Below are 21,489 nucleotides of genomic sequence, written 5' to 3'. Positions count from 1 at the left end.
CTGCAGTTCTGTGTCATAACAAAAGTGATGACCATGTGATTTGATCAACTTATCTTCTGGCATTTTCACGAACAACAATTCTAGGAAACTTTCTTTTGGATGCACAACGTCCCTTAAATTTTCTGTGTATTCAAAAGCATACAGATACCTTTTATTAGGAAATAGTATGCACCTTTGAGTATGAAATTTAAAGAAACCAAGATGTGTGGTTTTTTAATAGCTAAAAATTTAGGGATGTCTTATTTATTTCAGGCTTAACATCTAGGAGTGTTTCTTATCTGTGTAAGTTTACTTGCAGTCCAAAGGGAGCTGATAAGAACACAGCTATTTTTAAGTAAAATAGCTATTTATTCAGCCTGTTGTCATGCTAACATGTTCTGTGCATATACCACTATAATTAGCACATCCTTTGTAACAGGCAAAATTGTACATCAAGTTGTATTTCATGTTACCTGATTATATAAAAATGTAAAATGAAAATGAATTATCAGTTCCTTTTAACATTCCTAGTAAACAAGTCAGCAGTAGATATGAGGCACAAAATCTTAGTAAAATATGACACAGGGAGAGCAATAATGTAACTTATTTAAACTTAACTTGTCATAATTTGCTATTAATATACAAAGACAACAAACTTTTAAAACATTACATTTACTAAGATTCTGGCAATAAGACACAGCATACCAGGCTTGCCACTCAACTTGTTATTGTAAGTCTCAGCTTCAATATGAAGCCTTTTTTTTTTTTTTTAAATCAAAATCCTACTTTTTACATGCTAAATATCTTGGCAAGTAGGCCATTAAACATAGTAATGAACTTAAGACAGCAAGAGTGAGGAGTTAACAAAAGCTAAACATTGCAGCCTAAACAAAATTCATACAAAAAATAAACTATCACTGGTTACATAAAATTTTCCTGACTGGTTAAAACTTAGTATAAAACATGCATTTTAGAATCTTTAGCTATCAAGTTCAAAAAGTACCAGTGTCTATTTAAAATAATTCCTCTCCCAAGCCAAAGTGTAATCAAAATTAATTCAAATGACATAACACATTCTAATGCTAAAAAATTTTCATTATTACTGAAGTGGAGGTAAATCTCAGAGCTTTTGGGGCTTTCTCATGCTGCAAATGGCTGTTTCTCTGGTTCACTGAAAGCAGCATATGACAGCATCCAAGGATGACACTAAGCTCAGTAAAGGGCAAGACTGCTGGTAGCCAGCTCTGACCTCCCTGTGAAGCATGGCTACTGTGTCCAGAATATAGGATGTGTGAGGATCAAAGGCACACTATTCTGCTAGCTAAAGAGATAGCAAACCACCCCCCCAACCCTAAAAGCCCCTTCCCCAGGTAAATACAAGTATACAAGGGGAAAAAATTAAAATACACTTATCTACAGAGTAAGGGTTTTAAAATAGTAATGTAATCCCTCCTTCAAAAATTTTAACTAGAGTCATCTGGTCATTTCTGATTACATCTTAAAGATACATCCAGATTCAATTTCTGTTGGTTTATCCTTAGACACTTCTAGTCAAAAGTATTAATTTTATTCCCAAATATCTTAACCACTAGTATGACTGCAGTGTCTTATCTCCCAGAGTTATCAAGCACTGGAAGAAAAAAAAAAAGATGTTCAAGCAGCAGGCAACATTTATGGCCCTTTCACACAGTGGCATCTGAGTGGCTACTGAATAGTCCAGGAATAATTCTAAAAACAAGAAAATTCATGCATTTTAGTAAATATGTTGTAGTTTTCACAGTTGAAATTTCCTCAGACATTGCACTTTCTTTAGAAGGGAATCCTGATTTTTCTTAATGTTATGGTGAGTCAGGACTTGAACTAGCAGCCTTCTTTTTCTTCTTCTTACTGTGTTTCTTATGCTTCTTTTTCTTTTTCGTTTTTTCCTGTAAAGATAATTCCATGTTATACATTACTATATAAAAATATGCAAATTAAAAGCATCTTTACCATGCTTCTCCTAAGCTACTATATAATTCCAAACAATCCACACAACCAAGTAAACTACTCAAAACATTTCTTGAAAAGTGTCAACAACCAGCATCATATGAGGACTAAAAGAGTTCTTGTTGATTTTCAAAAAGATAGGGAGAAACTCTTAAGTCATTAGCACATTAACGTAACTTCTAACAAAATTTCCTATAGGAAATAAATTCAATTGAATCACACTACCAATCATTATATTTCATGCTATATAACTTCTAAAGGTAAAGTAATTGCAGTTACTGAAAAGCAGTAACCACAGAAAAACATAATTGTTTTTGTAAGACAGTTTTCAGACAGAACAGAAATATTAAATTTGCTAGTTTTAAGTAAATAGGAACACAGGTATTGTGTACTGCTCAGACTGGCAGCACTAATTGAAGTTGTTGTAATTATTAAATTACATTATTAAATTAAGATCAACTAATTAGTACAAAGTATCAATATACAGTTAAAAAGTTTATTTTGTTAAGCAAAACAGATGTCTGATTTTTAGAAGAAAATGCCACTAAAGCCTGGTAAAAGTAGTTTAACTGAGTGAACTGAAGGGAGCTGGAGTTTTGTTGAAGTCTGACTCTCCTATTTCTGTTACAGAAGGCAGAACTTTTAGAAACATAGATACTTTGGAAAGGTGGTACCAACTGCTGCTAGTGTATTGATATTCAAGAGAAGAAAATGAAAAGCAAGAAAGGAGAAGAGACCTATAAGGATGGTAACAGCAGAGCTTCCTATCCATTTCCTATCTATCAGCACTACCTACTCTCCCCTCTCTCAAAGGCCTCTACCACTCTGTGGCACTAAGCTAATTTTCATCATTCTTTTTTCACTACATGTTTGAAGTACATAGGGAACTTTCCAAAATCTTGTAATTTGGGCTTTTAAAACTAAGTTTTGGGTACAGATTGCTTTTTTTTTCCCCACAAAAGGACAGCTGAGCACTCTCTTCTAAAAATCATTTTCTTCTTAGCTTCCATGACACCTCTCTGCTGGTTTTCTTCTATCACTAAGACCTCTTCATTTCCTTTGCCTGCTCTTCTTCCTCTACTCGGCTTTTCTGGGGCTTCCTTCCGTTGTTTTCCACATACTCTTCCAGTCACATGCTTTATTTTCCACTTAAACACCAATGAAGCCCCAATCTTTATATGCAGTCCTACACTTTGACCTCAGGACTGTAAGTGCCTCATTAACAGCTCTACCTGGGATGTCTGGTAGGCATATCTGAAATTACCACAACAAAATGCTTCATTTTTCTCTCCAAATCCTCAGCCATCTTAGTAACTGGCACTACTTATCTGTCATTTTGCTTAAGTCAAAGAATCTAAGCTATCTTTGATTCTGCTCTTTGCTTTAACTCCAATGTCCACATTCAAAGCACCAAGGAAGTCTTACCATCTAAGTCCAAAATATATCTCAAATCCATCCTTGCCAGTCCAACTCCATTACTATCACTGCTGTACAAACGTCATTCCTCACTTGTGCCCACTTATCTCCTGTACCAAAGCATTTACAAAATGTAAAATATTTAAGTCACCTTTGTTTAAAATCCTCAGAACAGCTTCTTGTAACATTCTGATGAAAACACACTCTGCTGTGTAATGTAAGTAAGCCTCTGCTTACTTGCTACCCTCACTGTATGGCATTGTATGGCATTAAGCCACTTACCTTCTCTTAGTCCCTCAAATATACAAGCTTATTCTCACTATAGGTCCTTAAGAGCTCTTCCCTCTGCCTAGGATATTCTTTCCTTTGATCTTCATGTGGTTGGCTCTTTCTTATAAATCAGATTTCAGCTTAATTTCACTTCCTCAGCGAGGATTTCATGAGCCCCTCCCCACAGTATCTCTCTCACGTATCATACTCTTCTATCTTGTACTCCATTATACTCTTAAGACTAAGTGCCTGCATAGAAATGCTTCATACATACACAACTAGCTGAAAGCATAGAAACGTGAAAGTATGCAAATACTAATGTGGTTATGTCTTAATTAATCTGAACCACAGACCAAAGCTATCTTCACCCAAACTACTTTCACATTCAGAAAAAACAAACCAAAAAAACCTTATTTGTCATCGTAGGCTTGGAGCATATAAAATGTTATTTCTGAATCATTACTAGGTGAGCCTTCCTATCAGAGAAGGTACCTCATTTGAAGAGTCAGGGAAATTCTGGGAAGGGGTTACTCAAACCTACCAATGATGATGTTTTCGTTTTTCTTTCGCCTTTCCCTAAGAAAATGCCTTCAAAGGTCATCGCTCACATTTATACTGAGGCCCCCTAAATTACTTTGCTGATATTGTTTGCATTACTCTTTGAAAATAATCTGTTAACCATTTTCTCTTGGTTGATCTCCTTCTTATTTGGATACTACTTCTATTTTCCTTAATTTGCCTCTTCTTTCTCTTTTCTTCTCAATTTGCATTAATAGCAGAGTTTGGCTTTAAAAACTATCAAAATAATCTTTATTAATGAGTAATTTATGTTGTCATATTCTTATTTTTTCATTGCAGCTAGTGCTTGGAGAGGCTTTTTCTGTTATTACCAGATTTGGCTGATTTGAAAGTAACTATTATCAAAGATAACGGAAATCACCATACCTTTGGTCTCTCATATTTCATATTGTAGCTTAAGAAAGTCAAACAGAAATTTGAGCTTATATTTCTTCTTTTTTATTTTTTTGAGACGGAGTCTTGCTCTGTTGTCAAGGCTGGAGTGCAGTGGAGTGAGCTCAGCTCACTGCAACCTCTGCCGCCCAGGTTCAAGTGATTCTCCTGCCTCAGCCTCCTGAGTAGCTGGATTACAGGTATCCACCACCACGCCCAGCGAATTTTTGTATTTTTTTTTTTTTAAGTAGAGACGAGGTTTCACCATATTGGCCAGGCTGATTTTGAACTCCTGACCTCGTGATCCACCGGTCTCGGCCTCCCAAAGTGCTGGGATTACAGGTGTGAGCCACCGTGCCCCACTCTGTCACCCAGGCTGGAGTGCAGTGGCGTGATCTAGGCTCACTGCAAGCTCCGCCTCCCGGGTTCATCCATTCTCCTGCCTCAGTCTCCCGAGTAGCTGGGACTACAGGCACCCGTGACCACGCCGGGCTAATTTTTTTGTGTTTTTAGTAGAGACAGGGTTTCACCGTGTTAGCCAGGATGGTCTCGATCTCCTGACCTCGTGACCCACCGCGCCCGGCCCTGAGTTTATATTTCTAACAGTAAAATACTGAAATGGAAACAGGACATGCTTGCTACCAGGGCATTTTTTATTTTTCATGAACCATTTTGACTTTCTCCTACCCATTAAGTGAAGTTGCTGAACACACCACACCTTTCCCAACAAATACTTATTTGGTCCCAGTAAATCCAATCAAGCTTTACCATGACTCATTTTATATTAAACCAAAACACCTATGCTATTGTCTGTAAAAATGTTAAGAGATACTTGCTGTTGCTTTTTCTCGTTCTTCACTGCTTTTCTTCTTTTTTGCTCGCACCTAGAAAGTTTTAATTTTTGTGGAGAACAGAAGACAAACATGTAATTTGCACTCAAAGCATTTTTCTTTCATTCTCTATCTTGCATCTTCAAAATTTAAATGTAAAAAACGTTTTGACAATCACAGGACATTTAAAATAACTCCTGTTACATCTCAACGAGGTTTCAATAAAAAACATATAATCTCAGCACTTTGGGAGGCCAAGGCAGGAGGCTTGCTTGAACCCAGGAGTTCAAGGCTAGCCTGAGCAACATAGTGAGAGTACCCCATCTCTACCAAGGGAAAAAAAAAAAAATAGCTGGGCACAGTGGCATGTGCCTGTAGTCCCAGCTACTTGGAAGGGTGAGGTGGGAGGATCACTTGAGCCCAGGAGGTTGAGGCTGCAGTGAGCCCTGTTTGCGCCACTGCACTCCAGCCTGGGTGATAGAGTGAGACCTTGTCTCAAAACAGGCAAAAAAAAATCAGCTCTGAAATGAGACAGATTAATGTCTGAATCCTATCTTACTCTCAACATCTGTAAAATGGAGATAATATCCACCCTCAAGGGGAAGTGCCTAAAATACAGCAGGTATATCTCTCACTCTATGGTGCTCAACAAATGGTAGCTCTATATTCAGTGTAGTTAGTATAAGCCAACAGCTTAAAATTCTAAGTAAGAATTATCATCCCATTTATATTTTATTTCAGTCTTTTTGAGTGTGGTACACTGGATTTAAACTAAACTGAGGCAGGGAGCAGTGGTTCGTGCCTGTGATCCCAGCGCTTTGATAGGCCAAGGTGGGAGAATTGCTTGAGGCCAGGAGTTCAAGACCAGCCTCGGTAACCTAGTTAAGACTCCACCTCTACAAAAAAATTTTTGCTAAAAATTAGTGGGGTATGGTGGCATGTGACTGTAGTCCTAGCTACTTGGGAGGGTGAGGTGGAAAATCACTTGAGCCCAGGAGTTCCAGGCTGCAGTGATCTATGACTGTACTGTTGCACTCCAGCCTGGGCGACAGCAAGAAGCTACCTCTAAAAAAATAAAAATAAATAAACTGAAAGTTGTCAAAGCTTTCATAAGCTTTCATATTACATGTTAAGCCCAAATGTAAGATATTTCATATTAAACTTGCTACCATGTAGCAGACAAACATAATACAATACTAATACATTACATATAAAACAATATTTATAAATTTGCCTAATGTTGAATTGTATGGTTTCGCTGCTGAGTGACTACAATATTAAATACATCACAAATACATTAAAATGCAATCAACAATAAAAGAACGCATAAGGACTAAAAAAAATACAACACATAAGCATTAGAGATCACAAGCTCACAACAGAGATCACTAACTCACTAGCTCTTTTTACCGAGCACCTAGGAAACAATATTTTTATTGTTATTCTTGTTATTACAATGACTAAGGGTGACAGATGTACTGCATCTATATTTAGCCAGGCAGAGATGAGGGATGCTGTCACGCCATGTCCTGAACAGCCCTGTACATCCTCCACAGCTTTTGAATAGCCTGCTAAACATTCACGTGATGAACCTGTTTACAACACAGAAACTAATTTTTTTTTTGGACAAAGTCTCGCTCTGTTGCCCAGGATGGAGTGCAGTGGTGCGATCTTGGCTCACTGCAGCCTCCGCCTTCCTGGTTCAAGCGATTCTCCTGCCTCAGTCTCCTGAGTAGCTGGGATTATGGGCCTGTGCCACCGTGTCTGGCTAATTTTTGTATTTTTAGTAGAGACAGGGTTTTGCCATGTTGGCCAGGCTGCTCTTTAACTCCTGACCTCAGGTGATCCAACTGCCTTTACCTCCCGAAGTGCTGGGATACAGGCGTGAGCCACCACACCCGGCCCAGAAACTAAATTTAAAAAAAAAAAAAAAAATTTTTTTTAAAGAGACAGGGTCTCGTTATGTTGCCCAAGCTGGTCGTGAACTCCTGGTCTGAACTGATTCTCCTGCCACAGCCTCCCAAATTGCTGAGATTACAGGTGCCACAAGAGGCTGAGCCACTGCACCCAGTCTCTTGTGCAGGATTTTAAGATACATTTTAAGATAATGCCACCATATGGTTTTTGAAGGGCATATGTAATACACCTGCTAGAGCCTGCATTTTGTTTTTTTCTTAAGATTCTATGTCTTCTGGTGTTATTGCATTGATCGATTGATTAAGATGGAGTTTCACTCTTGTTGCCCAGGCTGGAGTGTGATAGTGTGATCTTGGCTCACTGTAACCTCCGCCTCCCAGGTTCAAGTGATTCTCCCACCTCAGCCTCCCGAGTAGCTGGGATTACAGGCACGCCTGGTTAACTTTTTTTTTTTCTTTTAGCAGAGATGGTGTTTCACCATGCTGGCCAAGCTGGTCTGGAACTCCTGATCTCAGGTGATCCACCCGCCTCAGCCTCCCAAAGTGCTGGGATTATAAGCACGAGCCACTGCGCCTGGCCTGGTGTTACGGCATTCTAGCATTTACACTGAAATACAATTTCATAAAATTACACATTATTATCATTATTATTTTTTTAGAGATGGGGTCTTGCTATGTTGCCTGGGCTAGAGTGCAGTGGCTATTCACAGGTGGGATCAGAGCGTACTGCAGCCTCAAACTCCAGGGCTCAAGCAACCTTCTTGCCTCAGTGTTAGCTTTCATTTCAGGAGCAATTACAAGACACTGCTATAAAATGGGGGCAACAGATCTTAGAGGACCAAGTGCCACTGTTGCAGACCAAGAACAATGAAATCAGAAAGGAGAGAGGCACAAACAAACAAGAATGCAAGACTCAGGGAATGGGGAGATGAGGAATACAGTAGACAGACAGAGCTGGGCAGGACTGATACAGGAGGAGGCTAATACGGAAACAACTAAGGAATCACGAAAACCAGCTCTTGTTGCAATCTGCTACCACCCCTTGTAAGCAAGGGTAAGATCCTCAACTCTTTTAGATTATACCATTGGCGGATTAAACATGTTGATCGCCAAAGAAAGCTACAGTTTTAAAGATAAGTGATTCTAGGGCAAACTTGGCTTAGATTTTAGTGTAACACCAAGAATTATGCAACCTTTAGCCACCATTTACTCTGTCTCAGGTATGATGCAATGCCTTTCGTAATTTATCATCTCATTTAGTTCTCACAACTAAGTAATATGATATGTTTCCTGCCAACATTTCTTCTCCACTTAATCACCTTTCTATGCCCCGAAAAGTAGCTCAAAACACAACTAAATAGTATCAACTAAACTGAGATAGTATATGTAATATTCTATTTTAACAATGTAAGAGAATGTTGGGTTTCAACATGTTGTATGTTACACAGTTTCTTTCATGTAATAAGAATGGTAGCACAATAAAAAGAAAATATTAGAAGACTAAAAATATCTGAGATCGGAAAGGTATGTGGAAATATGGTTAATTACAAAAAATAATAGATAATTATCTTCTGGAAAAAAGCAAAACTCATTCTGAAATGAAATAACTTTCTTTTTTTCATACTAGAAAGGTGAATAAATTAAATATGAAGTATTTCTTTTTTTTTTTTTTTTTGAGACAGAGTCTCGCTCTGTCGCCCAGGCTGGAGTGCAGTGGCGCGATCTCGGCTCACTGCAAGCTCCGCCTCCCGGGTTCACGCCATTCTCCTGCCTCAGCCTCCCGAGTAGCTGGGACTACAGGCGCCCGCCGCCTCGCCCGGCTAATTTTTTGCATTTTTAGTAGAGACGGGGTTTCACCGTGTTAGCCAGGATGGTCTCGATCTCCTGACCTCGTGATCCGCCCGCCTCGGCCTCCCAAAGTGCTGGGATTACAGGCGTGAGCCACCGCGCCCGGCCGAAGTATTTCTTTTTACTAAGTCATATTAAATCAATTACTAAACATTTTGAAATAGAGAAAATGGATTTGATCATATACTTACCTCCTCAATATACTCTGATTCTGACAAGGACTCAGATGATAAAGGTTTATCTTCAGAATACATCTTTCTCTTTTTACTGAGTCCTTTAATATCCTATGAAAAATAAATACATTTATCTTGACTCAAAAAGATACACTTTGTCACATACATTTTATGTTTCTAAGTTCTATTTAATTCTTCTAATTATTACAATTACCCATCTTTATTTTAGAATGTCTAAAAATTGTAACATTTATGAGGATTTGTCTTTAATTCCACTAAAGCAATATTAAATAAATTGAAAAGAAGTAACTACATATCCATTTAGATGTAATAATCCACCTTCTTTTCTTAAATTATACAGAATAGACTTTTAAACAGTCATATGAAACCATGCAGATGATGTAAGATTTGGTTCCTTTGCATTTTAATTCTTTTGTTTCTATGCAGGATTGGATTAGATAGGCCTAGTACTGCAGAAAAGAAAATAAATGGGTAATTATTTGCAATGATCTAAAAGAATCTCTACATAGTAATTCCTTTAGTGCATTTAAAGTGTTAAATGTAAATATGTGTTTAAAAAAAATTTTTTTTTTTTTTTTTTTGAGACAGAGTCCTGCTCTGTCACCCAGGCTGGAGTGCAGTGGTGTGATCTCGGCTTACTGCAAGCTCCGCCTCCCAGGTTCACGCCATTCTCCTGCCTCAGCCTCCCAAGTAGCTGGGACCACAGGGGCCTGCCACCACGCCCGGCTAATGTTTTTTGTATTTTTAGTAGAGACGGGGTTTCACCGTGTTAGCCAGGATGGTCTCGATCTCCTGATCTCGTGATCCACCTACCTTGGCCTCCCAAAGTGCTGGGATTACAGACATGAGCCACCGCGCCCGGCCAAAAAAATCTTAAACTCTTAGTATTTTTAATGTTGAAAAAGTGAGTAACTCTGGAGAAGGAGAGGGCACTGAGACTGGGAGTAGTACTTAGGGGCTTAAATATGTATTTGAAGAAATAAAAAATTATGACAACACCCAAAGCAAGTATAACAAAATGTTAAGATTTATTAGTTGCATAGTGGATATGCTGGTTATCATTTTATTATTTTTCATAGCACTGTTCTGTATATCTGAAGTAGTTCATAACAAAAACAAAACTACACAATGGAAAAAGTGTTCACCACCTAATCTTACATAAAAAAATTCAGGATATAAAACTTTTTATACAGCATGAGTCTAATTTTGAAGACAAAAATGCAGAAATAAACTAACAGTGATGATCTCTCTATGGCCTAGATTATAGGAGACTTCCTTTCGTTTCTGCAAACAGCATTGTTATTTTGGCTGAAATGTTAAATGTTAATTGTAAGAAAATGGACTCAAATCCCACTACCAGAGATTAAACACTATTAAGATTTTTGGAAACATCTTTCTACGTGTATGTTTACAATATTACATGAATACTTGCTGTCTGGAACATGCTCTTCTCACCCAATAATATCTTTCCATGCCAACTACAACATCATTTATGGCTGCATTTAACATTCACGAAAATGCCAAATTTACTTAACCCATCTCCTTCTGGAGGGCAGGAATATGGACTCTTTGCTATTAAAAACAAAGTTGAAATAGAATGAAGTGTACATGAGTGCAAACTCTTTAATAATGACGACTAAATCAAAGACCAACATAGCCTTCACACAAACGATAATCTTTTTCTCCCACCGTGTCCAAAATTTGTCTGTCACCCATTTATGAATCACACTTTACCAAGAAGCCTCCCTCTCAGGCTCTTTATCAATCGTATCAGAGAATACAGTTTGTGTTTTCTTTGTCTGTGTATGTGTGGTATTCTTTTTTCCTTATTAAAGAGCATTAATTTTTTGTGTTATATATTCTTAGAAGTTTTTCTTAGTCTGTTCATGGTATTTAAACTTTGTTCACAGTTTAATTTTTGCAATCAGTTTTTGCCATTCAGAATTTGAAATATATGGTCAAAACCTTCTGAGTTTTGAGGCATAAGCCTTCCTCACTCCAGTATTGTAATATTCACCCTTTCTCTAGTTGCGTTTTCATACATTTAAATCTCTGGGCTGTCTGGGATTTGGCTTTATGTAGTGGCCAGCTTTATATTTTCCAAATGATTAGTCATTTTGTTCCAAGAAATGCCATCTTTATCATATTACCACATTCCACAAATTCTCGAATTTTGACCTGGACTCTACACTGTCCCACTGTTTTGTCTATTCCTGTACTAGTATTGTACTATGTTAATTAAAACATTCTTATAATGTGTTAATATCCAGTATGGCAAGTTATACCCAGGAACATGTTATGACTTTCCATTTATTCAATCTTCATATATGTCTCTGAATAGACTTGTATAGTTTTCTTCAAATAAGTACTGCTTACTTCTTTAAAATTTTCCTATAGCTTTTTGGTTACTACTATAAATGGGATATTTTCTTCCACTGTATTTTCTAATTGAGTATTTTATTATCAGCACTTTCAGAACAATTTTAAATAATAAAGGGGCTAAAAACAATGATTATGTGACTTAAAATTAAAGACTTCATATGATTATAATAGACACAAAAACCACGTAAAGAGATGCCATGAACCAGAAAATGTTGTTTCTTTCCAACAGAAAAATGGGCAAAGACTATGAAACGCAATGCAAAGAAAATGAAATATGAATGGCTAATAAACAAGTTAAGAAGCTCCACCATTTGTATACATTAAATTTGCAATAATGACATCTCCCTGGGTTGACAAGTATGTGAAACAAGGGTATTTTTACACACTAGCAAGAATGCAAAGTAACAAGCACTTGGGCAAGCAAAATGTTCACAAGTTAAATGTATATCCTAGAACTTAGAAATTACAGTCCAAAGTATCCTTTAGAAAATTAACAGTAACTGGCTGGGCGCAGTGGCTCACACCTGTAATCCCAGCACTTTGGGAGGCTGAGGTGGGCGGATCACGAGATCAAGAGTTCGAGATCAGCCTGACTAACATGGTAAAACCCCATCTCTACTGAAAATACAAAAAAGTAGCCGGGTGTGGTGGCACATGCCTGTAATCCCAGCTATTCAGGAGGCTGAGGCAGGAGAATCGCTTGAACCCGGGAAGCAGAGGTTGCAGTGAGCTGAGATTGCACCACTGTACTCCAGCCTGGGTGACAGAGCGAAACTCTGTCTCTGAAAAAAAAAAAAAAAAAAAAAAAACAGTAAAAGAAGAAATGGGTAAGAAATATCCACAGCAGCAGTGTTTGCATTACTGAAAAATTAAAACAATCTAGATGTCCATAAAAAGGAGAATGAAGAAATACTTTGTGGTGGATTAATCAGTAGAATACCATAAGCAAAAAAAAAAAACAAAAAACACAAAACTTGAAAGTATCAATAAGGATAGATGTCAACAGTAATGCTGAATGAAAAGAAACAAGTTTCAGAAGGAAACACAATGATACCATTTTGATAATACACAATATTCTTCCCATTCCGTAGGTATAACTAAAAAAACAAAAAAACACACACACACAATATTCTGTTATTTATGAACACATACTAATGTAATAAAAGTATATAAATGTGGATGGGAAAGACATGCACTAGTTTCAGGATCAGCTACCTCAAAGGAAGAAATGATAGTTTGGGGACTTTTTTTTTTTTTTTTAAAAAGAGATAGGAGTCTTACTCTGTCATCCAAGCAGGAGTGTAGTGGCATGATCACAACTTATTGTAACCTCCAATTTCTCAGCTTAAGTGATCCTCCCACTTCAGTCTCAGGAGAAACTAAGTGATCCTCCTGCCTCAGCCTCCCAAAGTGTTTGGATTACAAGCATGAGTCATTGTGCCCAGTCTTTCTTCTTCTTCTTTTTTTTTTTTTTACATAAAACAAGACCTGAAGCCAATATAAATCATTTACTAATTCCAGCTGGTAAATATATTAATATTTGTTGATCATATGTGTGTATATCACTCTGTATCTAATATTTTCAGTACTTAAAAATTGCAGTTCAGTTTTAATATTTCATGTTTCTACGTTACCAGATTTAATTTCACACACACTTTTTTTTTTTTTTTTTTTTAAACAGGGTAACCACTTATTTTATAATTGTTCTGAAAATCAGGAATTAATGCTGAATTACATCACGTCCTTCTGGCAACTCCTGAAATAATCATATGGTTTCTTTCCTTGATCAGTTAATATGGCAAATCATATTAATAAATTATCCTTGAATTCTTGGAATTGGTCATTATAGTTTCTTTTCTAAGTGTGTTTTTAAATTAAATTTTATTTTTTTAAAATTTAGATGCAGGGTCTCACTCTCTCTCCCAGGATAAAGTGTAGTGGTATGACCTTGTGGGCTCAGTCTCCCAAGTAGCTAGGACTACATCACGCCTGGTTAATTTTTAAAATTAATTTAAAAACATTTAAAATTAATTTTTATTTGCAAATTGTTATGTAAACCACTCCTAGGCATATACTCAAGAGAAATGAAAACATGCATCCATACAAAAACTTGTGTTTATAAATGTCCATAGCATCATTATAATAGCCAAAAGGTAGAAACAAAACCAAATGTCCATCAACAAATGAATGGACAGAGAAATCAGCTCCCCCTGTGCCGCCACACACACACAAATGGAATATTATTTAGCCATACAAAAAACCAAAGTACTGATACATGATACAACTTGGATGAAATTTGAAAATACTATGCTAGCTGAAAGACACAAACGGTTGCATATTGTATGACTGCTTTTATATGATAAATCCAGAATAGGCAAATCCATAGTCAGAATGCCCATTAGAGGTTACCAGAGAATGAGGGAGTGGTGGTGATTATTTAATGGATATGGAGTGTTTTTATGGAGTGATGAAAGTTTTGAAATGTGAGATGGTGGTTGCACAACACTGTAAATACGTTAACTAATAATGAATTTTAGCTTTAAAATGTCAACGTTATATTATGTGAACTGCACATAATATACCATTGTATATGGTATATACCATTGTGTACCATGGTATATTAAATAAAACTGAAACTGAATTTCAGTTTCATTTTCTATCATTAAAAAAACATAAATTCTGAGTAAAAAAATAGTGACACTGGTCTATAGTTTTATTATTGCCCTCTTTAGGTTTTTCTTTATTTTTAATAACCAGAATAACAATTTAAAATGTAAACCAGAAATTAAGATGGGCATAAATTCTGCTTTAACTATACAGGTAAGTTATAAATGAGGGTAAAACATCTATTTACAATAGTAAGAAGATTTTTCAATATTTATCTATAGTATATTCAATTTGAAAGAGAAATTAATGTTCTTTAATTGGAAGGGCCTTCTTCAAAATGATTTAAGAAATCAAAGGAAATGGGCCGAGCGCGGAGACGCTGAGGCAGGCGCATCACCTGAGGTCAGGGTTTTGAGAGCAGCCTGGCCAACATGGCAAAACTGTCTCTACTAAAAATACAAAAATTAGCTGGGCGTGGTGACACACACCTGTAGTCCCAACTACAGGGAGGCTGAGGCAGGGAATCACTTGAACCCAGGAGGTAGAGGCTGCAGTGAGCTGAGATGGCACCACTGTACCAGCCTGGGTGACAAAGCAAGACTACATCTCAAAAGAAAAAGAAAAAAAGAAATAAAAAGAAATGTTTAATCTGCTCATCTGCATTATTTTGTATTTTTAATCTGAGATAATCCATTAATCTATACAAATTCAAATTCTCGGCCTAGAATACTCTTTTGATCCTTTAGCTTCAATAATGAATCCAAATTAAAAATTGCTTTAAATTGAAACAAAATATTACAAAAATGAAATAAATACATCTCTTAAATTAAAAAGAGGTACACATTATTGTTATTTCTTTAAGTCAATTAAGTATTATATGACAGACTATCTTAAGGCAATGTAAGAGTATAGTTACCTTTTCTTTCTCAGTTCCATCTTTTGACTTCTTTTTCTTTTTTAAACTATCCTAAACAAAGAAATGTAGTTATCAATTTTAAATGCTAAGGACACAGCATTATAGAACAAGGACAAAAATACCCAAAAAGTGATTTGCTCTATGACGGAAAAAAGGCTACTCTAATCCCAGAATATTATTCTGAAAACTTAAGAGAAATGCATGTTATGTATGCATTTGCTTGTAAGCAAACAGGCTTCTTTATTTATCTGGCTGTATACCAAATTTACTCTTAAAGTATTGTCTGTAATACCCACACAGCTTACTTTAAAATAGGACTTCGTGCCATAGACTGTGTGCTTATGGTGGTCACATGCACTGGAGTTGTACTCTAACTTGAGAAGGCAACAATTTCTTCTTTTGAATCCTTTGAGTTCTAGCTATTAATCTTCCTGAGCCTGGTTTCCTTATCCACTTTGTCCATAGATTACCAAATTACTTTCTAAAGTTGTTGAGATTAAATGAGTTAATAAATTAAGTGCTTAGAATTGTGCCTAACACATAGTAGGCACTCAATAAATGTTAGCCATCATTATCATGAGACTGACTCTTCTGCTTTAAAAGACAAAGAGAAAACCAACATTTACTGAGTACTTTCTAGATGCCAGGTATTTTGCCAGAAGATCTCTCACAGGGGCAAGCAGCTATCTGTTATAAATGCAGACAGCTGCTTTGGTTTCCTGAGACTCTAGTATAGTGTTTGTCAAACTGTGGTCCATACACACCCCGGTATCAGAATCACACAAGTCATCTGTTACAGATGTAGGTTTCCAACTGTAATCAGATACTGTATCAGACTCCGGAGACAGGGCTCAGGAATCAACACTTTTTTTTGAGAACTTTTTAACTTTTTTCTGACCCTTTATGTTTGAAAGCCAACTGTGTGTCTGATAATTCTGGTTAGTACAGAATAAATTTAGGTATAGTATAGTAGAAAGGACACTGGACCAGATTTTAGAAGATAAAGATTCAACTTTTAATTCTAATTCAGCTGTATCATTTAAAGCCAATGCTTTTTATCTGAACTCTAACTTGGCTTTATGAAAACAAGGACAATAATGTCAGTGGCCATGGAAATGTGGAGACATGGAGATATATATATGAAAGCATTTGAAAAATTATTAAATGTCACATGCAAGATATTATCAAGTACATCAATTAAGCGGCATAGAACATCAAAGTACAAATATCAGACTATCTTATTTTTAAATTGAGAGCAACTTAAGGTAGGAAGAAAAAATTAAATGTCTTTGTATCCAATATATTAATAATTTAAATAATTTACCTTACTGTCTGATTCAGTTTCTGACATGGAGCTTTCAGAAGATTTATGTGAACGGTTCTTCTTTTTCTTTCTCCGTTTTCCTTGTTTCTTATCCTACATGAAATATTTTTAGAAACATTTGCTTTCTGTCTCAAAAATCTAATTTACACATTTATTAATATAAAACTTTTATCAGTGAACAAAATTTAATGAAAGGATCAGTTTCTATACTTTTTTCTTAATACATCACTTTCCTGTTATAAAGATCAAGTGATTTGAATCACATGTAATGCCTAGCATCTAGTCAAATAGCACTTGATTTTTAAAATTTTTTTCTACTGATAGTTTTAAGTCAACAAAACAAATTTTAAAATCTAAAAAATATATTATATACCAATAGTTAAGTTTCTAGTTACCTCTCATTCATGTTAGTCCTCTAAGTTACGGATAATTAAATCAAAACCTGGAAGTCAACATTTCTAACAGATATTTCACAATGGGTTTCCACTTGACATTAAAGAAATTAAGAGATATTATTTCATGAACCATTATAAGCAAACCTTACCTCATCTTCGGAATCAGAAGAACTGCTGGAAGAATCAGAGCTTGATGAAGAAGAAGATGAATACTTGACCAAGCACAAAACAATTAAAGCTTGTGAGACGCGAGAATTTTTTACTTTTACAAAGTCTCTCAAATACTTAGTGAAATCAATCTAGTGTCTGAGAAACAGATGCCATATTCATGTCATAAATATGAAAATATAAAATGTCACACTTGTTCCCCGTACAAAAGCTCAACAACTTAACATATGTGGCCATGGTCACCAATCTTTCTCTTTAAATAGCAACAGAAAATTTACTAGGTTATAAGGTGGTTGGCACCTTTTTTTGTATCAGTGACAGAACAAAACCACTCTTCACAATCAAAGAACCTCTAAGTTCCTTGACTCATCTAGAGTTTAAGTTACCTTTAGCATACAAGTTAAACAAATCATTCTTACTTGTTTTGTTGGCTCTTAATTGTAACATTTAGAAAAATGGAAAACTTTTGCTCACCCTACCAGATTTCTTCTTTTCTTTTTTCTTTCTCTAAATGGAAACAAAAGTACAAGTCTAAATAAGCTGATGTGAGTTTCCAAATGCATCTATTAACAGTAGTATACAGCATTATTATGAAAATCCAACTATGAGATTAAGAATAGTGATAAATTAAAAGTGGTGTTACCTGTCTTTTTTTGGATGAGCTCTCACTTCCACTTAATAATTTCTCCCTGTGTTTTTCCAGTTCTTTCTTCCAGTTCTGCAAAAAGGTTATAAACACGATCAGAGGCTATCTATCGTTTCTAATACACCTAATATACAGAGACAGCCACTGCTTCCTTCCCTCCATCCTCTAATACCTCTCACCCATCTCAGCTTCTAATTACAGTAAAAGAAACACAGGTGCCAATCCTTGACCCTATCACCAAAGGACCTTCTACCAGCTCTTTTCAAAGAGCATATTAAGGGATAGGGGTTCTGTATTATTGAGGAGCAGGTATTATTACTGAAGCTGAGGTCTCTTTTCAACAAAGATGGCTAGATTCTCCGTCTAGTCTGTAAATGTTGAATTAATCACTACTGTGATTGATACGTTATATATACATGTTTATAATCAAAACAAGCAAACAGACTGGGTATAATGGCTCACACCTGTAATCATAGTACTTTGGGAGGCTAAGGCGGGAAGATCGCTTGAGCTCAGAAGTTGGAGACCAGCCTGGGCAACATAGTGAGACCTTGTCTCTATTAAAAATAAAAAAAATTAGCTGGGCATAGTGGCCTGCAACTGTGGTCCCGGCTACTCGGGAGGCTGAAGTGGGAGGACTGCTCAACCCTAACTTGGAATCCAAGTTATCCAAGTCTTAGATGACTTACATTACAAGATGATTATTCTCTATTTTTTAAAGCATCCACGTAAATATAAACTTGTATTCACTATAACAATAACACTTCTAAAATACAGAACCTCTTTAACTGAGAGAGCTACACCCAAATACTTAGGGTATTTTTTTTTTTTTTTAATGGAGAAAAGGCAGTGAGGTGGGGGCAGTCTTACTTTGTTGCCCAGGTTCGTCTTGAACTCCTGGCCTCCCGTTTTGGCCTCCCAAAGTGCTGGAATTATAGGTGTGAGCCACCATAACTGGCCAAATTAGTCTTTTTTTAAACAGGTACTTTTTACAAACCTCATTCATTTTTTCTTCAAATTCAGCCAAAGCCTTGGAGCCTTTCTTTTTCTTTTCTAGTTGCTCTTTTACTTCTTCCCTTAAAAAACAGAACGAAAAAATAAAATTTCAAGCAATTCAAATTAGATAAATGCTTACAAATAAGACAAAAAAATTTCATAAACTCTTAAATATTCTAATAGACCGCTATTCAATGTTGGTATTTCTTTGTTCGCATCTATAAAAATAAGTTACCATAATAAAGCCTATCAGATAACACTAATCACTCCTTTTCTAAATATGGATTATAAGAGAGAATACACCAAACATCTAAGCATTTACAACAGGCACTATTTAAAATACATTTTCATTTAATCCTCACAACAACCCTGTGGGAAAAGGTATGGATCCTCATTTTACAGATAAAGAAACCAAAGCTTGGAGAAGGTAAGAAATCCACCTAAAGTCATAAACCTGGTAGTTTTCAGTGTTAGGATGCCCTAAAATCTATCTGACTGAACTACTGTATTCTATATATGACCCATTTAATAAGGTAGCTAACATGCTGTGCAGAGAAGAGTTAATACAGCTCGCCTGATTGCTTATTCTTGGAAAGATGTACTTAAAAGACTGGCCCTAGAGGCGCATCTGGGAACCTGAATTTGGAGGATTCTTGCTATTCTCTGGTAAGAGCAGATCATTGTGCCTAAACCATTTGTACAAACAATGTAGTTCAAGCTAAATACCTGTTTTCCTTCCGGGAATCTGGACTTTTTTTTTTTTTTTTTTAAAGAGACAAGGCCTTGCTCTGTCGCCCAGGCTAGAATGCAGTGGTGTGATCATAGTTCACTGTAATCTTCAACTCCTGGCCTCAAGCAATCCTTCTGCCTCAATATCCCAAGTGACTAAGACTACAGGCATGTACTACCACATCCAGCCAATTAAAAAAAAAAAAAAAATATATATATATATATATATAGTGTATATATATATATTTTGTACAGACAGCATCTTGCTATGTTGCCCAGGCTAATCTCAAACTCCTGGCCTCAAGCGATCCTCCTGCCTCGGCTTCCCAAAGTGCTGAAACTATAGGCATGAGCAACCATGCCCAGCCCTGGAATCTGGAATTTTGGTACATGACAGGCAGAGACCGATCAGCCTCAATAAAAACCCTGGGCACTGAGTCTCTAATAAGCTTCAATTGGTTGCCAATATCTCATATGTATTATCACAACTCCTTACTAAGGGAATTAAGTGCCTCTCATGTGATCCCACTAGGAGAGGACCCTTCAAAGCCTGCTCCAGGACTTAGACAAACTTTGTTTCATGTGCCTTTTCCTTTTGCTGATTGTGCTTGGTAGCCTTTCACAGTAATACATCTTACCATGAGTACGACTATCTGCTGAAACTCCAGTGAGTCCCTACGAGTTACTCGACCTGAGGGCTGTCTTGATGATCTGTGATACACATGTAATATATTTACTTGGACATTTCCCCTTGAAAAATTCATTCCCTCTCCCCATTAAAACATACTTTGTTTTGGGATAATGCATTTTCTGGTATGCTGCAGTGGTTAACAATGGCACTCACACCCACTGGTAAACAATCCTTACTTTCTATTTAACTCAAAGGAAGGATTCCCTATTATACATAAGCATACTTTTCAACCAGTTGCCCAGTTTTTAGGCACACTTGGGATTCTGAAGTTAACAGCTCTAAAGCCTGTGTCACATGTTGTCTCAGGAGTATGGTATTAATAAGGAAGACATACTAAAAAATAACACGGCCCATACTCTGATGCTTTATTTAAAAAAATCAGTAAGTTTTTCTAATTCATTGAAAAGTTGGCAGATAAAACTAGAAACAAAGCTGAATATTATTCTTCCTGATATCTGGTTACACCTCAGTAAAGGACAAGACTACTTAAACTCACTAAATAGCTTTGACCACTGCAAGGTTAAGATCTTTTATGGGACAGTGAAGAGACTGGTATGAAAAAGCTACCTGGCAGTGCTTTGGCCATACTGGGTAGTGGGTTCTCAAATGTTTGCTTTATAATTGTACATGCATGTGTTTCACACATTCAAAAGAAAGCATATATCAAATGCTACTTAAAAAAAAATTATTCATCTGGTAATTCCTTGGCAATCAATAAAATCAATTAAAGTCTTAAGAATAAACTTTAAAAAGTTGATAAAAAGCTTATAAATAGGTAAAGTGTTTCACAAATACCAGGTAGGCCTTGGTCGATTCAGATAATCTTGTATTGTTGGCCCTGAAGACTGGACTGGACCCCTTGATCTCGCCATTGCTATTGGGTTCATATAGGCCTTGGGGAAAGAACAACAATTAATTCCATTAAAGCAACCATTAAACATGCAAAAGCTCACTTACTCATCAAATAATCTTTACTATAAATACATACTATATCCAGCTAAGTATATGCAATCCGACTAACCAACTTTTCATTCTAAAGAAATTAATTTAACCCTCTTTTAAGCCTTAAAAGTTTGGGAGATAATATTAAAGTTTGGGAGAAAATGTGTGTGTGTGTGTTTTACAAGAGATTTAATGAAATAATAGATACCTCTGACCTACTGATGGCTTTACAGCTCTTTCTCCTAAAGCCCAGTAATCCTGTGAGGGTGATACCAATATGTTCACTAGAAAATTAAGAAACTC

The 21,489-nt window shown here is 36.3% G+C and overlaps 1 protein-coding gene across 5 annotated transcripts in view; it reads right to left on the bottom strand.

Annotated features, from left to right (window-relative positions):
• Nucleotides 1-567: 567 nt before the first annotated feature.
• The window catches only part of FAM133B (family with sequence similarity 133 member B), a 29,888-nt gene continuing 8,966 nt past the window's right edge, over nt 568-21,489 (bottom strand). Inside the window, exons 2-11 of one of the 5 annotated variants that reach the window (XM_025380951.1) lie at nt 21,040-21,137; nt 18,826-18,904; nt 17,826-17,900; nt 17,657-17,689; nt 17,164-17,226; nt 16,620-16,712; nt 15,296-15,346; nt 9,388-9,480; nt 5,439-5,486; nt 568-1,904 (exon numbers count right to left, since the gene is read on the bottom strand). In XM_025380951.1, coding sequence (XP_025236736.1) covers nt 1,818-1,904; nt 5,439-5,486; nt 9,388-9,480; nt 15,296-15,346; nt 16,620-16,712; nt 17,164-17,226; nt 17,657-17,689; nt 17,826-17,900; nt 18,826-18,904; nt 21,040-21,137 — 720 coding nt within the window. In that variant the 3' untranslated portion in view covers nt 568-1,817. Of the gene's footprint in view, nt 1,905-5,438; nt 5,487-9,387; nt 9,481-15,295; nt 15,347-16,619; nt 16,713-17,163; nt 17,227-17,656; nt 17,690-17,825; nt 17,901-18,825; nt 18,905-21,039; nt 21,326-21,489 lie in introns of those variants that run through there. The other 4 variants (XM_025380952.1, XM_025380953.1, XM_025380950.1 and 1 more) reach the window with 4 other exon arrangements.

Source organism: Theropithecus gelada, chromosome 3 (genome assembly GCF_003255815.1).
Source record: "Theropithecus gelada isolate Dixy chromosome 3, Tgel_1.0, whole genome shotgun sequence".
In the NCBI taxonomy this organism is placed as follows: domain Eukaryota; kingdom Metazoa; phylum Chordata; class Mammalia; order Primates; family Cercopithecidae; genus Theropithecus; species Theropithecus gelada.
This window is presented reverse-complemented; position numbering and strand designations above follow the sequence as displayed.